This window comes from Gorilla gorilla, chromosome 16 (genome assembly GCF_029281585.2).
Source record: "Gorilla gorilla gorilla isolate KB3781 chromosome 16, NHGRI_mGorGor1-v2.1_pri, whole genome shotgun sequence".
NCBI classification, from domain to species: domain Eukaryota; kingdom Metazoa; phylum Chordata; class Mammalia; order Primates; family Hominidae; genus Gorilla; species Gorilla gorilla.
In genome coordinates, this window is record NC_073240.2 from 56,012,442 (window position 1) to 56,027,109 (window position 14,668).

Genomic DNA, 14,668 nt, shown 5'->3' on the forward strand with positions numbered 1-14,668 from the left:
AGGAATGTTGCCAATATTTCATTCTGCTTTCTCTTCTATTTGTCACTGACTTCGTAGCTATCTTTTTAAAGTGTTTCAGTAACCATGTGAACTGTAATCACTTGGCTGGCAGGAGAGCAAATTTGAACAACTTTCTGTTTTGTTCTCTTCTCCAACTTCATTGACAATATCACTCAATATAATACACTGGAAACCATTATGTTGCATTTGTTCCAGGAAAATTCAATTGTTTTACCACAGAGATCACTTTGATTTGTTAGGAAGTGACCTAAGAGCTTCATATTACAATTTAACCAAGTTTCACAGCAAAAACAAACAAACAACAACAAAAAAAAACCATGGAAAATGAGCGGTAGACTCTTAGGCCACTACAAATTTTTTTTCTGATATTCATTATCATGCATACAATTTGCCCTTTAGATTTTTGTCTGTTGTATGAAGTCCTCATTCTCAAATTTACTTGTCTCAGCACACACAGATTAACATTCCATTTTCGCACTGTAGCGTTCTTTATTAGGCTTACAAAGTTCTTCTGAGACATGGTGTTTGATTCTTTGATATGTCTATTCCAGAGAACCAATTGTAAACCAATGATCTGGGGTTTTTTTGTTTGTTTGTTTTTGTTTGTTTGTTTGTTTTGTTTTGAGACAGAGTTTTGCTCTTGTTGCCCAGGCTGGAGTGCAATGGTGCGATCTTGGCTCACTGCAACCTCTGCCTCACCAGGGTTCAAGCGATTCTCCTGCCTCAACCTCCCGAGTAGCTGGAATTACAGGTGCCCGCCACCACACCTGGCTAATTTTTTGTATTTTTAGTAGAGATGGGGTTTCACCATGTTGGCCAGGCTGGTCTAGAACTCTGGACCTCCGGTGATCCACCTGCCTTGGCCTCCCAAAGTGCTGGCATTGCAGGTATGAGCCACCACACCTGGCCCCAGTGTTCTGTTTTTACGAATTGAGAATAGAAGACAGCATAATAGTAACAAAAAAATGTAAATTTATCAAACAACATACAAATTATATGAAGATATGCCATAAATTTTGTCCTGTTTTCTGACTGTTAGCACATGGATAAACTAAACAATATAGTCCTTTAGTGCATGTGTAACCAGTGTAAATGTTCTAAGAATGAAACAAAACATCTGTGAAAATAATCATTAAAGTTATATGCCATATTTGTGAAATGCATGTGAACCAAATTGTTCCATCATATTTTCCTCTAAAAGTGCCAAACAGCCTACCAAACTACATGTTATGCTTTCTGTATCCTAAGGGACTCTGTTTCTAGCCCTTTCCTTTCTTCAAGAGTTTCAATCATTATCTGCTAAATCCTCTTTTCTCATTTTAACCCAATTCAAAAACTATAGATTGAGCTCCTCTCTATGAAATACTCCATAACCATCGTGACCTGGGCACAGGTGAAAGACAGTCCCCCACATCCCTCAGATACCCCATATGACAGAAGGCAGGGTTAGGCTCTGTGAAACCACACAGGCTGTGGAATCCTAAGACCGAGGGCACAGGAAACAAGCAAAGGGCTGAAAAAGCCCACAGGGGCGAAAAGTCAAGCCTGACCCTCCCCCAGTACTTGAGCATATACTTGAATGTGCTTGTTTGATCTAGCTAACTCCTCTAACTGCCTTTTTCTTTTTTTTTTTTTCTTTGCATTTACTGACATACTCTCAAAAGAATGCTCTAGGATCCATGGTTTCCATTGCTTCATCACTTACTTCCTCCTTACCCATTGCAACATACCTCACAGCTTCAACACTTCAGCATTCTCTGTGGTAATCGTTCTCTCCCTGTTTCTTTTCCACTATGTTACATGAGTGCCTCTCAGGGGAGCAGGGGGACATTTCAGACTGGCCGGTAAGGCTCTGTCAACCTCCACCTCAGAATCACCTAAGTCACTGGTTCTCAACCATTGCACATGAAGATCACGTGGGGAGATTTTAAAAGATACCAACGCCCAGGCTTTGTAATGAGTCAGCTTGTCTAGGCTAAACAACATTTCCCAGAATGCCCTTTCTGGTTAGGGTGGGCCACAAAAGACATTTGGGGGCAATTTTGGGGGTAGGAAGTGAAGCAACCTCCATTCCATAGCCCTCATATATTGTCGCTTATCTGCTGGCTCATCTTATTGGCATAAACCTGCAACTAGACCTGCACCTGCGCCAGGTGATGTTGTTAGCCCTGTGACAAAGGGCCCCAGTTTCTGCAGGACACCCACACCAGCCAGGTCAGAGGCAACAGGAAGTGACATGGGTTTTAGTCCCTCATTATGGGCACCAGCTGGTTCTCACTTTTTCCATCCATCCCCCACTTCACATCTTTCTCCCCTTCCTGTCTGCCTGTCCTGTCCTTCAAGCTTCAGCATCAGACACAAAGACAACACCTTACAGAGACTACTTACCCAGCTCCCACAATTGCATACGCTCAAATTCCTGTAACAGATCCCTTCATGTATAGGTATGCTTCTTCAAGTGAACCCTGCCTGAGAAACTCCTCCAAACCAATTATGTCTGATGGTCAGAGGTGAAGCCCAGACATGAGAATGTGTTAAAAGTTCTCTGGATGTTTCTAACATGGTTAAACACCATCTGCCCTAGGGTAAAAACCTCTACGTGCAATTGCAAATCCTTGCCAGAGTAAGCCTATAGTGGATGGGAATCCTTCAGCTGAGCTAGCCTTGAGAAAAACCTAAAATCCTGCCCTACTCTATGTGTTTTTCCTGATTTATTCTTCCTTTTCCTTTTTCACAAAGCTAGCTTCTGCCCACCTCACAGACCACTGCAATCTATCAATCTCTAGTCTTTCCTCCCTCCCCACCTATAGCCTATAGACTGATCTGGAAATGTAAACATAACATCCCTCCATGCTCAAAGGCTTTCAGCAACTCCCTGTCCTCCAGGGATCAAATCTAATCTCCTTACCTGGTATTCAAACCTCTCCAGAGTCTGGCTTCTTCCTACCTGGCCAACCTATCCTCCCCCTCCCTTCCCAGTATAAACCCTACCAGCTTTCTGAACCTCCATCAACCAAAGAAAGAATAAAGCAGTGATCACACAATAAAAAGGGAAAGGTTTTCTCTTGGCCTTCTTGGATTCTGCTAACCACCAAAGCCACAAACTAGGTAACATCCCCTACACCATCTACACCATCTCTATTTCCCTCCCCTCCCTTCTCAACCCACTTGCTTCCTTCCTCTTTTAATGCTAGTAAGGGTTTGAATTTACATATGGGTTCTCATTGTGTGAGAGGCAGAAAGAAAGTAAAGTAAAAATTCCTTTTAGAGGCACTCTTAACACTTTAATACTTTAATAAGCAGCAGCTGACCACTTCTTTCATGTCCAATTCATGCTGCTGCTGCTGCTGCTGCTGCTATGATCCTATTCCCAGAACTCAAGGAGAACGACAGTATTTTGCTGACCCTCCACCACAAGACCATAGACTAAGCCGAAGGAGATCTCACACTCCTCTCCCAGCACAGAAATTTCAAAACCAGCACCTAGTCTGCAATAACCAATAAGCCCTTCTTATACGCTAGCATTCTCTACAATAGTACACGAAGTGGCTTTGAAATTTCCTTGCTGAGGCTGGGTGTGGTGGCTCATACCTGTAATCCCAGCACTTTGGGAGGCTGAGGCGGGTGGATCACAAGGTCAGGAGTTGGAGACCAGCCTGGCCAATATGGTACCAGAAACCCCATCTCTACTAAAAATACAAAAATTAGCCGGGCATGGTGGTGGACTCCTGTAGTCCCAGCTACTTGGGAGGCTGAGGTAGGAGAATCGCTTGAACCCGGGAGGCGGAGGTTGCAGTGAGCCGAGATTGTGCCACTGCACTCCAGCCTGGGTGACAGTGTGAGACTCTGTCTCAAAAAAAAAAAAAAGAAAAGAAAGGAAAAGAAAAGAAAAGAAAAAAGAAATTTCCTTGCTCAACATGGAGGATTTCTTTACCCCAGGAGTCTCCTATTTGCATCTTGGAAAGAAGGCCTTACGTACTTAAGGCGCCTATGAGACAACTCAAAGTTGTCTCTCTGCAAATGCCAAGAGTTTGAGAAAATGGGATCAAAGCACTGAAGGAAGCCCTTGCCACATGCATTTTCAATGGATCCTACTATCATATCATATAAAAAGGACACATTCAACATGCCCCAAGGCCTATGGCTGAGGTTTTGCTTTAATTGTCCACTTTTGTCTTTTTCATTACCATTCACCTGCTAATGTTTATATTGAAAATGTTTTCTCTAGACTTCTCCACAAAAATACTCACCCATATTTCTCTGCGAGTGCTATGGCTTCCTCCTCTTTCACTACTCTCTGGTCCTCCAGATCACTCTTGTTTCCACACAGCACTATATCTGGGTTTTCACAATATGCATGCATCTGTAGCTGGCCTATTAATATAAGAAAGTTTATTATATATGTAAATAATAATGTAAGTGTATGATCAGTGAACAATACATGCAAAAGTGCTTTGAAGACTGTAATGTATATATAGATATTGGGAATTGACATAATGCTTTCAAAGCATCAGTAATCTTATCTGTAAAGCTGAATAGTTAGGGCAGAAATATAAAACCATTCTTAAGCACATACCCCAGTTTATTGATATCGGAGAGTTTATAGGAGAATGTGCTACCTCTCAAGTGTGAGGGCCCACATGTGCACACGCACACACATGCACACACGCACACACATGCACACACACACATACAAAACACCTTTCTTTTTTATGAAGGCTATTTGAAAAGAAAGTTGCCGGAGTTCCTAGGGTTTACTGCTAATCTTAAAACTGTTTTTATGTGTTTTTTTCTCCATAGCAATGACATTTCTAAAAGAATTGTTTTTCTCCAAACTAATCTATTTCTATCCAAAATGTTTTTCACATTTTTCTATTATCCTAGGGCAGAATCAACTCATTTAAAACAAACAAGATACAGGCTTCAATAAGAAGAAAAGACCCAGAATAAACAGTAAGTGATTCTGTCACCAGAGACAAGTGGAAGCAGAGGACTATAATTCTTATTCCGCAGCATTTATTTCACCTGAAAACCTGCAAATAGGCACAATTATAAAAAGCAATTGACTCAAACCAAAGAGTTTCACTAAGCTAAATAGTTTAATCTTTCAAAGTAGGAAAATAACACCTCATTTCTTACCCATCACACCCCAGAATAAAATTAAGGCCTAAACGTTCACTATAAGACATACTTCAAAGTTTATGGCCTAATTTATTTTTTCATCATGGTTAACCAGAAAAGTGTGGACATTTTAGTTCCTCATTATGAAGTCGTGTTCATCGTATCTTATCATGAGAAAGTCAAGTAGGCAGGTGTTTACTGAGCATTAGCACAGGCCTGATACTCTGCACGGAATTTCACAACAGTTCTTTGCCCTCATGGGGCAACTGGGGTAATAAGACCTACAGAGGAGAGACTAAACTGTGTACCATTTCATGAAAAGCCATGCCCTTTCTTTCCTCCAGGTTGTTACACATGCTGTTCCCACATCGTTGAATACTTAACCACAACCTTCCTTCAAGACTTGCTTCATGGTTACCTCATTATCTTTCTGGTCTCCAGAGTGTCTCTGCGCTCTGTTAATGCCTTATAAGGTGTTATAGGTCTATGCCCGGTGCCATGCTATGAGCACAGACTCAGGATCCAGTGTACCTAGGGATGAATCCTGGCTCTGCCATTTACTAGCTGTGTGACCCTGATGAAGTTATTTGACTGCCTCAATTTCCCCATCTGTAAATGGTGATAATGATACTACTTACTTTATACAGTCAAGGTAAGGATTAAAATGAATTAATCCAGTGATTCTGCAGGTAAAGACTGTAAGCCACCAGCCTTAGCATAACCTAAGAATTTGTTGACATGCAAGTCTCAGGTCCCGCTCCAGGTCTACTGAATCAGGAATGCTGGAAATGGGGCTAGAAATCTGTGTTTTAAAAAGTCCTCCTGGTGACTGAGATGCACATTCACATTTGAGAACTACTAAGTTAATATATTAAAGCATTTAGAAGAGCATGTAAGTATCACCAGTAATTATGGTTAACAGTATTTATTTTGGGTAGTCTAGGAAGTGTGATTATTGGTGATTTCTTCTTTTTGTCTCATTTTTCCTAATTTTTCTACTAAGATTGTGCTTATCTAAAAAGCAAATTAATCAGTTATTTTAAAAACTTCACTAAGAAAAAAGTCACCTACATAAACAACTACAGTCTGATACTGGATGTAATAAGGACCCTATACACAGTATAAAATGTAACAGGGGTTAAAAGGAGGGAAAACATCTAACACAACTAAGTTTATTACAGAAAATCTCACAGAGGCCATCTTTGCTAGGTTTTAAAGAATAAGCAGAACTCCAGTTGGTTAAAAAATGGGGGCAGGTGTGGAAAGGGTTTTTCAGACAGAGAGAATAATGGGAATAAAAAATAAAGAAGTAAAAATATGTAAAATATATACTGTTGGGTTTTTGCACCACTTATGTGACTCTACAGAAGAAAGTTTAGAAATGTAGGCTACTTTAAAGTTTCCTTAGCAAACACACTAGCACTGGATGAAGAGTGACTCTGGGCATGACTTGCTTACTCCTCTGAACTCCAGGAAGACACGACAGTGACTACCACACTACCAAATTCCTTTCAGATTTCAATCCAGGCCCAGAAGACTCAGCCTCTGTTCTGTCTCCTCATCTGAGTGGAGCTTACTTTAGACTTTTATCACCCTTCTCAAGAGGGCATGGAGAGATTGAGTGAGAGGGAGGGGTCTGCAAGGAGCAAAGGGAAAGGGGAGGGTATATAGACCTGCTCTCCTCTCCCAGGCCAATCAGGGCCCACGAGTCAGCTACTTCTTTAATGCAACACTGTGTTCTGGCACTCACCACTGATTTTTATGTATTTGTGTGTGTGTGTGAGTGTGCATTTGTGTGTATTAAGCTATTATTTTTATTAAAAAATAAGAAATGGGCCGGGCACTGTGGCTCACGCCTGTAATCCCAGCACTTTGGGAGGCCGAGGCGCGTGGATCACCTGAGGTCAGGAGTTGGATGAAACCCCGGGAGATGGGTGAAACCCCATCTCTACAAAAATACAAAAATTAGCTGGGGGTGTTGGTGTGCGCCTGTAATCCCAGCTACTCGGGAGGCTGAGGCAGGAGAATTGCTTGAACCCAGGAGGCGGAGGTTGCAGTGAGCCGAGACTGCACCATTGCACTCCAGCAAGGGCAACAAGAGTAGAAACTCCATCTCAAAAAAAAAAAAAAAAAAGATAAGAAATGAATGATCATTGTAATACTCAAAAGGCTGACAGGAAGAAGAAAAAAATAAAAGTACAGATAATTAACAAATCTTTATTCCTAATTAAGATTTGATATTACCACTTCTGACACTGAACATTACACCTTTTTGTTTAAATGGTAGGGGGTGGAGAATACTTTCTATTAAATATATAAAATCTTCAATACGTATAAGTGTTCTTTACCTAATTGAGCAATAAGGATTCTTTTACTCTCTAAGGAAAACAAAACAAAATACATACATATGTATACACATTTTCACATAATTTTGTTCTTTATCCAACTAGTTAGCCAGGATAGGCAATATTTATCATTAGTCTCAGAGTTTTGGTGTCTACCTATGAAAAACAGGTGCGTTATTTTTTGATGCTAAGATTCTATGCGCACTCTCTAGTGATCCTTATAAAATAGTTGATTTTAAAAAGCCCCAGAACTTGTTCTGATGATGCAAAGGAGGGATGATGAACACGGGCTTAGAGTAAGAGACCATAAACAGCCACTGTCATTCAGCTACAAGGGAAATAATGAGGCAACTTAGCCAGGCATCTAGCGAAGTGAAGCCCCAGTAAGCATTACTATATTTGGGGAACTCATATTTAAAGTAATTAATAGCTCTTCAACTCTTAGTGGCCAACTGACTTGAGAATGGGCAAAAAAAAGGCCATTAAAAAGGAAAGCCAAAGCTTCATATCCTTGGATAAGTCTATTACTTTTTAAGGCTCAATGTCCTTCTCCTGAAATAAGGACACAACACTGACCCGAATCTTTGCCCAGGGTGATTGTGAGGATCAGACACAAAGTATGTGAAAACCACAGTGTACTAAATTATTTTTAAACTCATTTTTAATCTAAGCTTTTCTACTATCAAAACTACAGCCAATTACCCTTTCATAATCCCAAAACAGTAATGTTTAAGTAGCAGATCTTTTTAAATCAGTGTTTTAAAGATTTAGATGTTAAGAATTTAATATTACAGGCTTCCCTAATAGATTCTCTAGGGTTACACTAACATGACCAAACAGGGAAAATATACATTTGAAAGCTGTTATGCAGTCAAGTGGCAGAATTCTAAATGGCTATGAACCAATCATTTAGGAGGTTAAAATCTCTCCAAAATAAAGGTTGACATATATTGCACTGGTGACCACTTTTACCAATGCAGTTGTAGAGTTTTCCATGGCAGAATGCTCCTGAAAGATGCTCTAACCCTAAAAGCTAGAAGGGGACTCTAAGCACAGAAAAGACATGAAGCCAGGGGTATGATCCATTAAGTCTTTAAAAGCTATCTGCATCTATGTAATACCCATTTAATGTCCAGAGATGATAGAAGAATTGATAGCATACAATAGACAAGCAGATACTTAGAGATTTAACTTCTCTAGGCTTCTACTTCCTCATCTATGAAATGGGAATAAGAGTCTCTTCTGTGGGATAGACTGAAGAGGAGAGCGCACATAAAGTGCTGCCTTGTACCTGGAACACAGGAAGTACTCAACAAATCAAAGTTATCAGTATCAGGGAGAAGCAGAGTATTTCAATTATCTTTGTCCCTAAACTAAAAACCTTGCTCCTTAAAATAGTATTTCCACTAAGATCTCCTCCAAAACAATTTGTCACAGAAGTAGAGCATAAGAGGGCATTCTATAAATAAGAGGGGACTGTGTAGCAGGACACTGGGGAACAATAACACTTACTTATCCAGTTTCTGACATTGAGGAAACTTTGCTCATTTGTCAGATCAAAAAGTAGAAGAAAACCCATAGCATCTCTGAAGAACGCTGTTGTTAAGCTACGAAACCTAGGAACATAAAAGCAGAATGGTCAGTTAAACCACGGCCCCACTCCTGAAATATAAAGCTACAAGAATGCCTTCAGCCTCTTACAAAAGTTTACCAATAACAAGCTACATGGTGATATTTCAAAAGTGTATAGGATAGTTATTTATCACTTATATCAGGTTAAGTGTTAACAGACCATGTGATTTGAAAACCGAGCCTGCTGGAGAGGGATGACAAGAACCAGCTTGTGATCTTAGTCTCAGCCAAGAATTTATGTACAATTATGAGTTAATTTGGCCAAAAGCAATATAGTGTATGTTTTCCTATTGTGAAAGCTTGACTTGACATTACAATGTGTTCCATGATCTTTTAATTTCAGAATATGCACAGATCTCTTATCTCTGGTAGCCATTTGTCTGGCTTGAAGGTAAGAATCTCTTGACTCAGACCTTATTCTGACTTGGTACTCTGCCTTCCAAGGCTTTATCCTTCTGTCTTCCCTGTCTTCTCTCTCTCTCTCCCCACCCCCAACCCCACCCTATCACCAGTCAGTTTCCTCTCATCTTTGCCTATATGTAAAACCTGTAACTGACAGGCAGGCTCCAGGGAAGAAAATATTGGTATGAATTTGTCATCTAATCAGCAATATTAGGTTTTTCTCAAAGACTTTTAATCAATGTTTTTATTAAAAAGAGTTCTTGGCCAGGGGCCATGGCTCACACCTGTAATCCCAGCACTTTGGGAGGTCAAGGCGGGCAGATCACCTGAAGTCAGGCCAAGGTGGGTGGATCACCTGAGGTCGGGAGTTCGAGACCAGCCTGACCAACATGGAGAAACCCCATCTCTACTAAAAATACAAAATTAGCTGTGTGTAGTGGTGCACACCTGTAATCCCAGCTAATCGGAAGGCTGAGGCAGGAGAATCACTTGAACCAGCAAGGTAGAGGTTGCGGTGAGCTGAGATCACGCCAGCCTGGACAACAAGAATGAAACTCCGCCCAAAAAAAAAAACAAAAAAGAGCTCTTATCTTTTAGAGCTACATTACCACAAGTATTAAAAATGAAATAATATAATGTCTGGAATTTGCTTCCAAATTATATGGTAAGGGGGTGGGGGTGAGAAGAGGTAAGGGGTATAAATGAAATTCTGTTGGCCACAATTTCATAATTGTTGAAGCTGAGTAATGGGTACACGGGTTTATCATATAATCCTTCCACTTTTGAATATCCTTGAAGTTTTCCATAATAAAAAGTTAAAAAACAAAATCCTTCAAGGTGGCTGTGAAAGAAAACAGAAGTTTTAGCTAACTGAAAGCAACTTTATATCAAGATTTCATGTGGCTTATTTTGGTCAAGTAACCCCTGGTCATATGAATTAATTCCAACCAGATATCCCACTAGGTTTCAACAATCAGGTAAGAATAATGCATGTAACTTGGCCGCTTTCTTGTGGTTGAGTAAATAGCAAAAGGAAATGGAGCAAAGTATCTAAGAAAAAAAAATTAAAAGAAGGAAAAGAAAAAAGTCCACAAGTAAGAATCCTAATCTCTCCCTTGACCTTGTATGAAATAAGGCCACCATTCTCAACTCAGACTGACAAATTTCCTGCTAATTTGGCAGCATTCAAGTGCAAACCAACGAATTGGCTGGCTTTTTCCTGCTCAGGTCACTGTTTGAAGAATGTAACTATTTTTCCCTTTCCTTCAGTAAGGAGCACATAACTGAAGATCTCATACCTCTCCTGCCCTGCTGTGTCCCATAACTGCAGGTGGATTCTCTGGCCTCTGCCAATGGCTCCATCCGGCCCATTGGCTCTGTACACCTAAAACAGCAAAGTGAAAGAGAAAACAAAAGAGAACTTCTAACACCAGTGAACACTTCTCACCTTTTTGTTCAGTACAAATCCCAAAGACATCTAAAATTCCAAAGAGAATGCCATCTGGAATACAACCATGTTTGTATTTATGTCAAATAATTATATCCAGGTAATGTAATAAGTTATATTGAAATATATACATATATCTTAAAAATATATTGTAAAATATGAATACAAAACAACTTGTATAAAATATAATAATTAGTTTACCTTTCCTCAAAGTTCTCTTGGGTCACTAGTTTCAGGAAATATTACATTTCTGTGGCTTTTCCCAATCTCATCTTTTTTGTTTGTTTAACCAGGGGGTACATGTGCAGGCTTGTTACGTAGATAGATTGCATAATGCTGGGGTTTGAGCATCTACTGAACTCATCACCCAGTGAATGTAGTACCCAATAAGTAGTTTTTCAGCCCCTGTCCCACTCCCTTCCCCCTTTTGGAGTCCCTAGTGTCTACTGTTTCTGTCTTTATGTCCATGCGTACCCATTGTTTAGTTCCCACTTATAAGTGAGAATGCATGTGGCATTTGATTTTCTGTTTCTGCATTAATTCACTGAGGATAATGGTCCCCAGCTCTATCCATGTTGCTGCAAAAGACATAATTTCACTTTTTTATGGCTGCATAGTATTCTATGATGTATATGTACCACATTTTCTCTATCCAATCCACCACTGATAAGCACCTAGGTTAGTTCCATGACTTTGCTATCGTGAATAGTGCTGCAATAAACATTTGAGTGCAGACGTATCTTTGGTAGAACAATTTTCCCTTGTCCCATCCCAAATTTTAAAAGTGCTCTTAAAATAATTTTATAGACAACACTCCTAGAACAGCAGAGAACGGACCATCAAAAATTTCTTCCTCCACAATAGCAACAAAAACAGTGGTAAAAATTGTCCAAATCAACTTTTTCAGTACTCTAGGAATTAACAAAGACTTGCAACATTCCAAGGAGCATTTATTCAAGAAAAACAGCTGAATATCAGTAAAAACAGTAAGCTTTGAGGTGTTTTTTACCTTGCCCTATTCCCATCCCCCTCACTCAAGCTTTTAGAAGACTTAAAAACCATTTGCACAAATGTGGTTGTTGTGAAAACATCAGCCTAGCCACCACTGTGGACAGCAGAGGAACAACAGGTTTGGAGCTCCCTAAAAGTCCCATACTGAGAAAAATTGTCAGGAAGCCCCTTGGAAAGCTCCATGCCCCAGCTTTGTCTTTCTTTGACCTCACTCAAAGCTTGCTCTTTGAGAACAGCCCTATCCCAAGGGCATTTGTTGAAAACTATCAGCAGTAATTATTTAACATCACAGCTACCAGAGGTAGCAATACCAGTTAGGGCTAACAAAAGTCTAACAACAAAAAAAAAAAAATTTAAAGAAAAAAATAGGAAATGAGATTTCTATAATGCTCCCAAATATTCCTTGGAACCTAAAAGGTCATGTTCATGGGCAGGGCTCTACAAATGTCCAGGAAAGATCTAAAAAGGTCCTAATCTCTCACTTCTGACTGACTTTGAGGTTCTTCTCAGGCAGAAAATAAAAGCTAAGGCAGAGTTGTAAACTGCCTGCAGTAGTATTAAACACATACCCCAACAAACACACAGAGACTCTCAGAAAAAGCTAAGAGACTCATTAGTTCAAGGAATTTAATAAACTCTCTCCACTCATTAGCTGTCCACTAAGTTGACTGAGCAGAGACTTCAGTAGCTGCATACAAAGAATACAGATTTTGCAGAATTATCCCAGAAACATAATTAAACAAACAGCAACAACAAAAATAAATAAATATGCAGTAAAAACAAGAAACCCAGGTAGGGGAAAGAATCTGAGTTTCTAGAATACACACATTATTTTAAATGTCCAGTTTTCAGCAAAACTTATAAGACACACAAAGAAACAGGAAAGTATGGCTCATGCGCAGGAAAAAAACAACTAATAGAAATTATTCCTGAGGAGGCCCAGATGTTAAACTTATTAGACAAAGACTTTACATCAGGAATTATAAATATATTCAAAGAACTTAAAAATCAGTAACATAGCTGTCCTCTAAAATTAAAGGATAAAGTAAGACAAAACCGAGAAAAGTCATCTCTAGCAGACCTATCCTACAAGAAATACTATAGACAACTCTCAAGACTAAGCTGAAAGGACACTAGACAGTAACTTAAATCTACACAAAGAAATAATAAGCACCAGTAAAAATGTAACTGCATAGTAAATATAAAAAACAGTATAAACGTAGTTTTTCTTTGTAGCCCTTTTCCTCCACCAGATTAAAATTTAACTGCAGGCTGGGAGTGGTGGCTCATGCCTGTAATCCCTCAGCACTTTGGGAGGCTAAGATGGGTGGATCACTTGAGGCCAGGAGTTCGAGACCAGCCTGGCCAACATGGCAAAACCCCATTACTACTAAAAATACAAACAATTAGCCGGGTGTGGTGGCGGGTGCCTGTAATCCTAGCTACTTGGGAGACTGAGGCAGGAGAATCACTTGAACCTGCGAGGCAGAGGTTGCAGTGAGTTGAGATCTCACTACTGCACTCCAGCCTGAGCAACAGAGAGAGACCCTGTCTCAAAAAGAAAAAAGAAAAAAAATTAACTGCATACAGCAATAATTGTAAAGCTGTAATGATGATGGCACACAATGTAGAAAGATGTCATTTGTATAGCAATAATGGCACAAAAGTAGGGGAGAAAACAGAGCTACATAAGAGCAAAGTTTTACACAGTATTAAAATTAAGTTGCTATTAATCAAAATTAGATTGTGAAAAATTAAGATAATTGTAATCCCCAAAGGAATTATTAAAAAAGAACTCAAAAACATATAACAAAAAAAGGCAATTAAAATGATGCACTAGAAAATAGAAAAAGAAACAACACAGTATCTATCAACAGACAAATGGATAAACAAAATGGTGTATCAATACAATAGAATATTATGTAGCTATAATAAGTAATGAAGTCCTGATACATGCTACAACATGGAAGAGCCTTGAAAACATCAGGCTGAGTGTAAGAAGCCAGACACAAAAGGCCATATATTATTCCATTTATATGGTGTGTGCAGAAGCCATTGATAGAAAATTCATGGTGGCTAAGGGGAGGTAGAAAGAGGAATGCCTGCTAATAGGTATGAGGTTTCTTTTTAAAGTGATGAAACTATTCTAAAATTGAATGGCTGTGATGGCCACACAACTCCGAATATATTAAAAACCACCGAATTTTATACTTTAGATTGATGGATTTCCTTTTTTTGTGAATTATATCTCAACAAATCTATTTTTTAAGTTATACAATAAGTAACCAACAAAAATAATCACATACATGTATGTAGATTCTATCAACTACATGTCAATACTAAAAATTTCATTAGGGCCCTATTGTTATTCAATGGGTCTTAATCTCTATAAGCCTCTCTGGTAGTAGAATAAAATACTAGAATGGGCAAAAGGGAATGTTCTTCTGTCTTAAAAGCCAGGGACCTTTCCCCCTGACAGAATATGATCCATTAAAGGACCTTTGTCATTAATTTCCTGACCAATTGTTTACCTGCTTCAGGCCAACAATGGATTTTTCAGCAAGAAATGTAGTCTAAGGAGAAGGCCATCTTTCCTCATCTGCAACTGTGACACCATGACCTTCTGCCTTCCCCTCCAACACTAGAATAACTTTCAGTCTCAAAGTCCTTAACAAATAAATAAAAGTTT

At 39.3% G+C, this 14,668-nt stretch overlaps 1 protein-coding gene across 7 annotated transcripts in view; it reads right to left on the minus strand.

Moving 5' to 3' along the window:
• The window catches only part of RAB27A (RAB27A, member RAS oncogene family), a 93,718-nt gene that overhangs the window by 16,434 nt on the left and 62,616 nt on the right, over positions 1-14,668 (minus strand). For all 7 annotated transcript variants that reach the window (XM_055363186.2, XM_063698558.1, XM_004056221.5 and 4 more), the window contains 3 exons: positions 10,820-10,905; positions 9,000-9,103; positions 4,272-4,395 (listed from right to left, as the gene is read on the minus strand). In XM_055363186.2, coding sequence (XP_055219161.1) covers positions 4,272-4,395; positions 9,000-9,103; positions 10,820-10,905 — 314 coding nt within the window. The remainder of the gene's footprint in view (positions 1-4,271; positions 4,396-8,999; positions 9,104-10,819; positions 10,906-14,668) is intronic.